This window comes from Barbus barbus (assembly GCF_936440315.1).
Source record: "Barbus barbus genome assembly, chromosome: 38".
In the NCBI taxonomy this organism is placed as follows: Eukaryota; Metazoa; Chordata; class Actinopteri; order Cypriniformes; family Cyprinidae; genus Barbus; species Barbus barbus.
The window spans coordinates 10,197,201-10,210,019 of NC_136716.1; the positions used below are offsets into that span (position 1 = coordinate 10,197,201).

At 41.0% G+C, this 12,819-nt stretch overlaps 2 protein-coding genes across 6 annotated transcripts in view; one reads left to right on the forward strand and one right to left on the reverse strand.

The window, feature by feature from the left end:
- LOC306857671 (uncharacterized protein) overlaps window positions 1-6,859 on the reverse strand; it is a 38,529-nt gene extending 31,670 nt beyond the window's left edge. The window contains exon 1 of the mRNA XM_079397712.1: window positions 6,428-6,859. Within this exon, the coding sequence (XP_079253838.1) occupies window positions 6,428-6,556 (129 nt within the window). The 5' untranslated portion in view covers window positions 6,557-6,859. The remainder of the gene's footprint in view (window positions 1-6,427) is intronic.
- The window catches only part of LOC306857670 (supervillin-like), a 133,529-nt gene that overhangs the window by 41,811 nt on the left and 78,899 nt on the right, over window positions 1-12,819 (forward strand). The gene's annotated exons all lie outside the window — the stretch shown is intronic.

Sequence of the window (12,819 nt, forward strand, 5' to 3'; positions counted from 1 at the left end):
TATGGATGGAGATCTTTTCGGAAATGCAGTGGAAACGCCTATGGACCAGGATCATTTTAATTTTGAAACAAAAACGCACCAGTGTAAATGTAGCCTTACATCTATGGGGGTTGGGACGCTTTCACATTACAGCCTCACGTGTGTGTAACCGGTGTGTAAACTAGTAGGTGTGTTCGACTGTGCAGACCGATCAATGTATTACAGTACCATGAGAGCAGAGCATACTTACAGTATAGAGAGCAGACTGCTCCCTATGCTTTCGATTGATCACCGATTGATCTGCATTGTGCGGCCCCGCTTCAAGTCTAACACACCTTGGGCCCTATTTTAATGGTCTAAGCACATGGTCTAAAGTGCACAGCGCAGGTGCACTTAGGGCGTGTCCGAATCCACTTTTGCTAGTTTAACGATGGGAAAAACGGTCGGTGCGCCCAACGCATGGTCTAAAAGGGTTCTCCCTAATCTCTTAATGAGTAATGGGTGTGTTTTGGGCATAATGTGCAATAAACCAATTGGAGTCTCATCTCCCATTCCCTTTAAGAGCCAGTTGCGAAGAGCAAAGACTGAACGCATCTCCAGAGAGGTAACTGAGCTGCTCGTGCGTGAGCAAATAGGTAGCCTAAATCTGGTATGCAATGACAATCAATTGTGACATGTAGGCATATTTATATTTATGTAGCCTATGAATAATAATCTTTTACACTGTGATCTTTTAATTTTTAATATTTGGTATGTTTGTGTGTGGCTGTGTGTTCCTGTGTGTGTAATAAGCAGAGTGTACGCACGTTGTGGACCCACCTAGGCACATATTACCATTGACTTTAGACCAGGTTTTAAACCTAAGGTTTTACCTTAAAATAGCAACGCGCCAACAATGCACCTGAACACACCTCGCTTTCAGACCAGCATGCCTATAGGCGCACAAATGGGTGCAAATGCATTTGCTAATTAAACAACGTGGCATGAAAATGATAACTGCATCGGGCTGAAACTAGCAAAAGACACTTGCGTCGCACCTGGCGCAATGTATGATAGGACCCCTAGTGCTGCAGACTTATTGGCTCACTGACATTGACGAGATTAACCTCTTAGGTATCGAAGTTTGGTACCGAACGACAAGATGTTTTTTGATACTCGATAGTATCGAGGCAATTCGGTCGGTGCCTAAAAAATATTGGACTCTATACCCAGCCCTAAATAATAATACGAATTCTACTAAGAACAATATAAAACACACTAAGGATCAACGAGCTGCTGGATTCATGAATATTAATCAGGCTGTGTGCGTCGGCTTGAACTGATTTGCTGAAATCAAAACAAGGACGATAATATGTGAGCGCCGGCCAATGGGATTGTTGTTTGCGCATTAGTTCCGCCCACTACCGGAGAACCCGGCAGTTTTTAAAAGCTGAAGAATTCCAAAGGAACTCTGCTATTTTGATTGGAAAATACAACAAATATTAATATATTGTTTGCATGTAGCGCGTCAATTCTGCATGGTGTGTAAGACTCTCTTGCTCTCTTTCTTTGCATGTGAGAAAAAAGCAAAGCGACGGCCAATTGTGCGCCTTCACACTAGAGTTTACGGTACATCAAATACAGGTACGCTGTGCATCCATTCAGATGAACTGAAAAATAGCACAGATTGCTTGACAGAGAGACTAGCAGTGTTGCCACATTGGCTAATTGGTTAACAAACAAGCCCCAGTTTACAGCATATACTGCATCCAATCAGTCATCACAAAATTACTAAACACACAGTCACACTGCAAAGACGACTAGTGCTGATGTTGACAGCCGCACTTATACCCAATCACAAGGGATCAACGGAGCAGACAGACGTGTTGATTCATGAGTGATGTGTTTTTAGCTTATTTGACAGTGTCTGCTTGTATATTTTATTCATGTTTGGTAATTCTCTTTAATATAGGCTATTTGCCCCGATTTGATCCGTTTACCTGGGAAATTTATCTAACGTTATTATTTTGTTTTAAGGTGTTAAAAATGGCCCATGTCAACCTTGATTTACATATTCTATCAAATTATTTTGACAGTTAAATTTTTGGGCATTTTTTTGTTGGCGTGGGCTGGTTTTTGTGAGCTTTTGGGCTGGAAATCGTCCATCTAATCTGGAAACACTGGCCTCTAGTGAAATTTAGGCTGCATTCCACTCCACTTTTAGACATGCACTCGCGAACTTCCCCGCTGCCATTTTGAAGTGCGTTCCACTTTGTGAAGTGAACGAAGGAAGTTTATATGGACAGACCCTCGATTTGACAGAGGGAGCGAGTCTGCTTCATATGCACACTTCAGGCCACTCTACAGACCACAATGCAACTTCACTGTGACTTCATCGCAGATCGTGTTTAATTTATCCCCACCCCAAACAACTCTATAATATATAAATTATTTTTTTTTACATTTATAACAGCTCAAGCATACCTACAGCGGGTAAAATAAGTATTGAACACGTCACCATTTTCCCAGTAAATATATTTCTAAAGGTGCTCTTGACTTGAAATGGACTTGAAACCAGATGTCGGTAACAACCTAAGTAATCCATACATACAAATAAAAAACAAAACAAATAAATTCAGAAATTACGTTATGTGTAATAAAATGGAATGACACGGGAAAAAGTATTGAACTACTGAAATTTTGTACATAAGCCCTTGTTGATAATGACAGCTTTAAGACGCCTCCTGTATGGAGAAACTAGTCGCATACATTGCTCAGGTATGATTTTAACCCATTCTACCACACAGTCTTCAAATCTTGAAGGCTCTGTGGGCCTCTTCTATGAATTGATCTTTAGTTCTTATTTTCTGTTTGGATTCAAGTCAGGTGATTGATATTACTTTCATGTTCCCGTTTAACATGTTATAGTACATAGATCAATTAATCGCAAACACGTCATTATGTCACCACGCGACGCCATGCGACGTCCCCTCCAGAATTTCACATATAAACATAGTTCGTCTTTTTTTTTATGCCATGTACAGTTTTGAGTGTTTCATTTTTAATTTACTAAAAGCTTCAAGTGCAGTTAATTATTTGTCATGCTATACGTGCAAGCAGACGATGACGTTGTTGAAGCCATGCTCTTTTGTTTGCCGTCAAAATGTTGACCACTGCCGTGTGTATCCTGTCACAAAATGTCCTACACGATGGTAATAATGTGATTAAGGTGTGTACATGTCTATACTGCACTTCAATAATGCGACTAAAATAGGAAAACTCCACATGTCTTAATTCAATTTGTTTACTTCGAGTATGACTTTAGCCGGATTAAGGTAATCAAAAATCTCTATTTACATGGTAGATTCTTAATCAGAGTATTGTCTTAATCGTGTTAAAATCGGAATATTGTTGTCCATGTTTCATTTTTGATTACTTTAATCCGAATCTGAAGTGCTCAGTCAGTGTGTTCGGCGAGTAAAAATGTATCTGCGCTACTCTTATACTTAGCCTCCAACCCACTCACTGGCAAGTAAAATCTGAGAATTTATTAGCCAGTGGCTAATATTAGACATAATTTAGTCACCCAGAGTGAAGATTTAGTCGCATATGCAAGTGATTTACTTGCAATATAGAGGGTTGGTCTGCCAGTTTGGAATGTTATTGTATGAAGGACAGAGTAGAACTTTCTCTTCTTTGTTTGGTGCTAATTCTCTGTAACAATTAGTCTCCCCAGATCATTGTGGTGGTCTGAGAACAATTCCAATTGATCTGCTGTTGACTGACCTATTTTTAAATAAATAAAAAAAATAGAAAAAGTACTCTATTTGAATAAATCGACTAATAAATTCACAAAATAACTGGTTATTTTTATATTTCATATTTAGATAATGTTAATTAAATAAGAAATGGCAAAATTGTGGCTTGGTAAAGGTAAAAGTATTTCAAGATGTAGGCTATAATAGTACTTTTTACATTAAGATCACCTAATCTAAACTAGTCTGTGGTTTCCTCCAGATTTGGGGTCTTAGGTGGTCCACAATTTGTTTTATTATCAAAGTGATTCACGTTCACCACCTGAAAGATTTTGTGAACTTCTGGTTTATACTGATGTATGCTCTTTATTGCAGGCCTGACATCTGTAAGAAGGCAAATCTCTTAGACAAATAATGCTGGCCACCTGTTTAACTTTTATTTGATTTAAATTCTGTGATGCACTCGCATGATTTTTGACTTACAAAAATCTCACATTTTATCATTACAGTACCTTTCCAAAGATTAAAATTGCTAGTGTAAACAGGAGAGTGGCATGTTGAGTTTTTCCATTCTTAGACTTTACATTACATGTCAAACCAGCCAGTCCTGCCCCGGCATGTCACTGTTTAGTCTTTCATTGTCTGCATTGTAAACGTCAGTATCTTATCTGAGCCTTATCTACAAAGGCTATGTCTTAAAGTAAAAGTAAAACTAGACGGAATGGTGAATATCATCGATAGGGGCCAAAGTGGGTGACTACATGATTTATGAGTTGACACTAGAGGTCTGCACGGGCTTTAAACTGAAGCCCGAACCTGGCCCGTACCCGCGATCATTTAACCCGACCCGACCCGACAAATACATTTACATGTTAAGCCCGAACCCGACCCGAACCCGTTAACCTCAAAACATAACATGCTAAATGGGGGATATTTAGCATAAAAAATGTATTGTCAGAATGTCGTCTCTTAGTTGTTGAATTTCGCGCAGACGTTGCCACAACGTAAATGTGTTTGCTCAGTCCGATCTCATGAAAGTACGAATACCACGAATTGTATCTGTAGTGCTTATGATACGCAGTTTTCGTGTGCATATGATACGCACTTTATGGGGTGTAATAGGCACGCACTCCGCACCCCTAATCCTAACCAAGGGGTTTACAGTACGTAGCATATGCATGCAAAAAACATTTTTGGTGTATAAATGGCACTAGAAATTAATTTGTGGTATAGATACGCACTTTCACGAGATCGTGTTTCAAATCCCTCTGTCAAATTTTAAAACCCAGTGTGGCCCTTGAGCCAAAAAGTTTGCCCACCCCTGGGCTACACAGACCAGACACACAGGTAGAGCCTGTGTGTCTGTGGTCTGTGTAGCAGATGCACATTGCACATCTGCGCACGCAACTTTCTCTCTCGCGCGTGCCGGTCACCACAACACAGCAAGCAGGCAAAGCACACGGCACGCAAACTATATATAGCCTATTTAGTTTTTCTTAGTTACAAACCCGAACCCGACGCTGTTCAATAAACATTAACCCGAACCCGACCCGAAACCCGCACATTTTTCGGGACCCGTCGGGCTCGGGTCGGGTAGCAGACTTCTAGTTGACACTAGTCTTTACAGGAGGGGCACTTTACACTAGTCTTTACACTAGTCAGTGAGATTGTGTGCATCAGATATGCTGGTGTTGAGCTTGATCTGACAACATGATATTCATCTTTGTGTCTGTTGACACAGAGCTTAATTTAACCACAGTTTTTCCTGTTACTGCTATATTGTGCTGCACAATTGCAGCTAGTAAATAACTAAATGTTACAACTGCTTGCATCTGACTAAAAGAGAAGGGGGAAAAAAGTGAAACTTTGTTGTTGTTAAATAGTGAGTGATCTTTGCCTCTGCCAAAGAGGTGTTTTCTTCCTTTTAGCTCCCCTAAGGCGTTTACATCAAACACTTGTAATTTGCGGTACCAAAGAAATGTTCCAACTAGACAACACTACTTTACGGAGGTTCTAAGAGACCTTGCATTATTCTTTTTTTTCCTTCTTGTTTTCTCGTTGTAGCTTCCCCCAGTATTATACAGATATTTCCCTTTCACACAGTAACAACATTTACAACTATCACATGTAATACAAATGAAACCTACTTCACTGGCTGCTTTGTTACTAAAGGAAGAGCTTTAAACTTGCTTCTGGTGTTCCCTTTAACTCACGATGAGTAGAATAAATGTTAAAACACTTTAATTCGTCATACTTTTTAGCTCGCTATCTTTGACTTGCCATATTAAATTGACTTTTTTTTTCTCTTCTTCTTTACGCCTTTTCATAATAAGTCTCTACTAACCGGCGCTCACTGAGCAACTTCAAATTAAAAGTCCTAAACAAAAACACTTAAATAAGAAATACAAACTGACTTCTCAGCAGTTACACTCGTGATTATGACTTTATTTTTGTTGTGATCTCGACATAAAAGTTGTTCCCTTTCGCTTCGTTCACTTCGACATTGCATTACTATGCTTGAAGGGAAACCCTTCCTCCAAATACTACTTAAGCCTTATTGAATCACGCCATTTAAACTGGCCAGTGGCATTCAAGCGAGCAAAATATGAAGGGCTTTCCACTCTATATAGGGCAGCGCTTGTACATCATCCATTCAGAATCATTTTCTATCGACAAGAGTAATCACCATGATCTACACGCTGCAGCGTACACACCTTCTCTCCTTTGCTGTGTTCTGGTGAATTTCGGAAAAGGATGACCTCTCGCGATTGCCCCTCCTGTGCAGAGCCAATTGAACTCTCTGATGGCCACGAGCCATGCGTCTTATACTGAGTTGCGCCCATGCAGGCAACACTTGGGGGGTCAGACTGCCCCGGGGGGTAGGAGATATGAACCTTCGGACTCTCAGGTTTGGTGTGGCCTTCGTTCAAGGCGATGAACTCGCCCAACTAGCTCTACCACACTCTTCCTCTGCAGCCTTTTTCGAGCCAATTAGTAAAGTGCCGCGAGCTTCCGATGTGGATTTATCAGGGTCAGGTGATGAGCTTGCGCCGGCTCAGTCCCAACATGCTCCTCACCCCCTGGTGCAGGTTCCCTCCCAGTGCTCTTCATTCTGCTGCTGCTCGGAGTGAGCATGAACCAGCAGTGAGGCCAAGACAGCAGTCCTCTGAAGCAGAGTGGAATGTGCATCCTGAACTTGACGATTGGCTAGTCTTAGCCCAATCAGAGAGCACGCTGCTCAGAAACAAGCTCAGACTTCTCGCTTATCTTCAGAGCTTAGGGCTGACTGTAAATATGCAAAAGAGCATGCTGGTACTGAGCCAGAACATCTCCTTTTGTGGATCTCTTCGCATCAGCGGAGAACACTCACTCCCCGCTATTTTATTCACTGACACTCTCCCCTAGGGGTGTATGCAGTAGCTGAATGTGGCTAAAAATACGCAACTTTTTTTCCAGTGAAACTTCTGCCTCGCGTGCTTTGCAAAATCTGAGAGTAAAGGGAATCTGTTCTGTTAGTGGCACCGAAATGGCCCAACCAGTCGTGGTTATCAAAACTGGCGGACATGCTGGTACCACCCAGGTGGACTATCCCACTGAGGAGAGACCTCCTCTCTCAAGCACAAGGAACAATATGGCACCCAAATCCAGTGTCATGGAGCCTTCATGTATGGCTGCTCAACGGGGCTTACCAGTAACACATGCACTTCCTCAGAGCGTTGAACACTATCTCTGAGGGTAGGGTTCCTTCCACAAGGCATCTTTAGGCACATAAATCTAGAGTTTTCACAAATTTGTGCATATTGCGGGGCGAAGACCCATTCAACTGCCCAATACCGATAATTCTTGCCTTCCTTCAAGAGCAGCTATTTGTATGCTTTGGAGGTTGCACAAAAGGCCTGCCTGTGTCCATTCAAAGGCTGTCACACTGGATCATTGACGCAAATGCTTTGGCTTATAGTTCTAAGGGTGTGGAATGTCCAATAGGGGTTCGTGCCCACTCCAGCCGTGGGCTCACGTCTTCATGGGCGTGGGCAAATGGCATATCTATTCAGGATATTTGCATGGCGGCAGGCTGGTAATCGCCCAACACTTTTGCTAGGTTTTATAACCTAGATATATCGTCACTTGCCTCATATGTGCTGTCAGTGCGAGCAGCGTACCCGCCTTCTCAGCTTCCGTTATGATCTGAGCTGCATGCCTAAGTGGTTTCTACCAGGTCGTATACACCCCTGTATTGACGTACCACCAATCCAATGCTGTCCCTATCAGCTTATCACCTATTGTTATGATGTAGTTCATCACGTCTTTTAGGACTTGATCACCATCATACTCTACTTATTTGAGCACCGATTTGGCCAGTGCATCATAACACATAAATTTAGTTATGTGTTAAGTTAAACAAGTTAAACAAACTTCAGCTGATCTTTATGTGATGGCGCCGGCGCAGCTGCCATTTCATATTCTGTTTCACCAGCGTTAACTCCGCCCATGGTGTGACGTGGTATTGTCTCGTTATCGGGCCCCCTTTGACTTTTACATGGTTTCGACTAGGTCCTCTAGACTGAACTGTGTTTACCAAGAACGCAATATCATTGCCGCTCTCATTACAGTTCCGTATGTGAAACTTGACATACTTAGTCAAGCCAGGATCCATCGCTGTAACACGGCGGGCTTTTATATACGTTCCCCATAAGCATACTAATGCAATGTCGAAATGAACAAAACGAAAAGGAATGCTCTCGGTTACTCACGTAACCTCGGTTCCCTAAGATGAGGGAACGAGACATTGCAATTACTGCCGTGTCACCTAGCTCAGGATTTTAGAATGCCAAGTTGCTTCAGTCAAGATTCTGAATGGATGACGTACAAGCGCTGCCAAAATATAGAGTGGGAAGCCCCTCATATTTTGTACACTTGAACACCATTGGCCAGTTTCACTAGCGTGATTAAATAAGGCTTCAGTAATATTTGGATGAAGGGTTTCCCCGTAAGCATAGGAATGCAATGTCTCATTCCCTCGTCTCTCCTTCATGAGTAAACGAGTGTTTTCTCATTATCACGACTTTATTTTTCTGGTGACTTCGACATAGCAAAAGTTGTTCTCCAAGTTACACAACTGCGCCAACAGGTGGCAGTATAAAACTATTGATGGGGAGTTGTATACTGTATATCCATTATACTTAGGGCTGTGCCATTAATCGCATGCGATTGTCATGCGCATCTCGTCAGTAAGAAAAATTAACTGCTGCTCCATCTGAAAACAGGTGATGGAGATTTACCGCCAATCACGGAGCCAGCTTTACTGACGAGATGCGCATGAGAATTGCATGCGATTAATACGTTTGGGAGAGAGGACCTTCTTCGTGATCGCTATAATTTATGCAGTTCATTACTGACATTTAGTTAACTTATAAATGATAAATGCTTGAATAAAATCTGTTATTACTGCTGCATGACTCATCACATTTTCTCATTTACAACAATGCCAGGCGGCACATAACCAACCTTCAACGTTGAAATATGGTTGAAATAATATCAGTTGTTGTTTCAACATTGGAACAACATTGAAATAATATTTAATGTTAAATGGTTAACAAAAACCTTTATAAATTCAATAAATTTTTTTTTTTTTACAAGATCTGCACATTGAATCAATGTAATGTCTTCAACAACATACAAAAGTAATTTCTGCCTTTTAAATTATTACGATAATTACTTTGTTAGCATTTTACAATATTTTGATCATGAAACTTGTTCTAAAATCTAGAAGGAAAACTTGTTCTAAAAAGTATATTTGAAAATATAATTATCATCCTTGACAACAATAAAACTAAATACATTTCGCTACATTACACTGAAAAAATTCCTATTGGTTGTTTTACCTTATTGCTTTGATCATGATTGGTTAATCTGGCTGCCATCCAGGAAACTGGCCAGTGAAACTGCACGCCTTTCTAAATTTGAAAATATGATCGTTATCGTCTTTCTGATTGAGACTGACTGTGAGCTGCAGCTCATTTTGAGATTGCAGTCTCGAATTATTTTATATTTGCTTGTTAAATTTTTATTTTGTGCGAATTTGAGTCATGACATGTCAACGGAGAACAAAAACTGGAATGTGAACACAGAGGAAGGGTCAGATGTGATCAGTAAGGTCTTGCAAACATGCGGGCAAAATCAGCTAAGAAAATCGCTCTTTATTGAATGAATGAATGAATGAATGATGCATTTATATAGCGCTTTATTGTGTATTGCTGTACACCCAAAGCGCTTTACAGTCATGTGGGGGGTCTCTCCTCAATAGGGGTGGCACGGTACATGAAAAAACACCCGAACCGTTCGGTTCGCTTGTCTCGGTTCGGTTCGTGTGTGCGTCGCACGGTTCGACGCATGCGCAATGTAGCCCGTGCTCAGACAGTTTCGCGCGAACATATAGACAGTAAAAGTGGAGTAAGGAGTGCTGCAGAAATGGCAAGTGGAGGAGATAATGAAGGCTGCCCGGAGTTGGCGGATGCGCCCGCGTCGTTCAAATCCGGTGTGTGGGAACATTTTGGATTTCATGTTACTTACGATGACAACGGAAATAAAACAGTAGATAGAACTGCGACTGTGTGCAAGTATTGTGCAAAATGCATTCAATATGCTAATGGCAACACTTCTAATATGACAGTTCATTTGAGAAGACATCACGCCAATGTGTCGATAAGCACAAACAGGAGAGAGCCGGTTAGGAAACAACTTATACTGTCCGCAGCATTTAAGCAACCTCTCAGTGATAAGTCGGACAGGGCAATAGCCATAACTAAAGCATTGGGGATGTTTATAGCAAAAGATATGCAACCGTGCAGCGTGATTGAGTGTGAAGGATTTCGTCAGCTGATGAATGTACTCGAGCCGCGGTATAATATTCCCTCTCGCCGACACTTCGGCACCACTGTAATTCCAAAACTGTATGACGAGACACGAGGAGAAATTGAAAAAGATTTGTCCGACACAGCCCACGTAGCTCTCACTACAGATGGATGGACCTCCAGGGCCACTGAAAGTTTCCTCACGGTGACCGCTCACTATATTACTTCGGAGTGGGAAATGAGAAGCTGCGTTTTGCAAACACGCCCCATTTATGAAAGTCATACCAGTGAGCATCTCTCTGAAATGCTGACAGACGCGGTGGCGGAATGGAAACTGGAGAGGGTAAATAGCATAATTCCTGTTACTACAGATAATGCTAAAAATATAGTGAATGCTATCGATTTAGCAGCAGGACTTGGGCCACAGATCGGGTGCTTCGCGCACACAGTTAACCTTGCAGCCAAGAGTGCAATCTCACTAAACCAAGTATCTCGACTCTTGGGGAAGGTTAGGAAGGTGGTTAGCTTCTTTCACCGAAGCACAACAGCTGCCCATGCCCTGAAAACCAAGCAGGATATGCTGGAATTGCCTGTTCACAAACTAATTCACGACGTAACAACTCGCTGGAACTCCACATATGACATGTTAGAACGTTATGTGGAGCAACAGGCTGCCATCTACTCTGCCGTGATGGACAAGGATATGAAGAAGAAAGTCAAGGACATTGCATTGTTAACTGAAAGTGAGACAAAACTGGCAGAGGGTCTCATTAATATTCTCAAACCTCTGAAGAATGTAATCACCCTCATGAGCACAGAAACATCCCCCTCAGTTTCAATGATTATCCCACTGCAGAAGATGATACTGAAATCCATGACCTCAAGTTCAGAGGACAGTACCACCATCAAAGAAGCTAAGGCAGCCATCACTAAAGACCTTAAAGGCAGATACAATGACCCTGGTGTTCAGGATTATCTGCACAGAGCCACAGCACTTGATCCAAGATTCAAGTCCCTGCCTTACCTGGAAGAAGCCTGTGTTCAGAAAATCTACGATGATCTAACCACGGACATTGTGGACATTGAAAAGCAGGTATTGTGTTTGTTTTTTGTATCTAACTTAAATTTGATTTATTTAATATTTTATAATTTTTTAGTTTTTTATCCTAATGATAATTGCTGTTTTATTTTTTTATTTTATTTTTTTGACTAAGCCAAGCATATTTAATCTATTTGTGCCTTTGTAATATTTTTCTATTCCCCACTGCCCAGTAGAGAATAACTTTTTGCTGCCATGATGAGAGCTATTTGTTGTTATTAACATTTCCAAAATGTCTATTTTGTCATATACTCATCAGGGTCAAAGCAGTGAAGCCCAAGCGGCCAGTTCATCCTCAGGAGCAGAGCCAGGGCCATCAGAGACCTCTCCTCCCCAGAAAAAATCTGCCATGGCAATGGTATTTGCAGATTTTTTTAAAACAGAGGAAAGAAGAACAAAGCCTTTGTCAGACATCATTCATGAAGAGGTCACCTCATACAAGGCCACAGGTTGCATCTCTGTGGATGAAGACCCACTCGCATGGTGGAAGAGCAATGAGCATAAGTATCCTCACATTGCTAAGTTAGCCCAACGTAACCTCGCTGTCCAAGGTACATCTGTGCCAAGTGAACGTGTTTTCTCAACGGCTGGGGACATAGTCACTGCAAGTAGGTCTCGCCTCTTGGCAGAAAATGTGGACAAACTGATATTCTTGCAGAAGAATATGAAAATTAAGTGAACAGATGAGTGTTTTTTTATGCAACATTTTATAGCAATTTTGATAGCCAGCATTTTTGTTTTTAATATTTAAATATATACAGTGGCACTTTAATGTCTAGTTTCCAAATACTGCACTTTAATTTCAAGTGAAAGAAATGTATCCTCACTCTCAGGGAATAGAAGCATTGTTTATACTGTTTTTGTGTTAAGATGGTTAAACTTATGCTTGACTTTATGATTATGGCCTTTGCTATTGTTATAGCCTCATTATATTATGTTATTACATTATATTATATATTTATGTTTAAAGTATTTTGACTTGTTTAAAACACAGAGCTTGTAAGAGTTCCTCTCTTTTTCTTTTAAAATATTTTTTTTTGTAAGCTCTACACTGAAGTTGGCAGTTTGATAAATGCAAGTTAATTTCAATCTTTGTGTGCTAAAAAGGCACAAGTTCCTGTAGAGATAACAATACACAATCTCCTTTTTTTTGCCA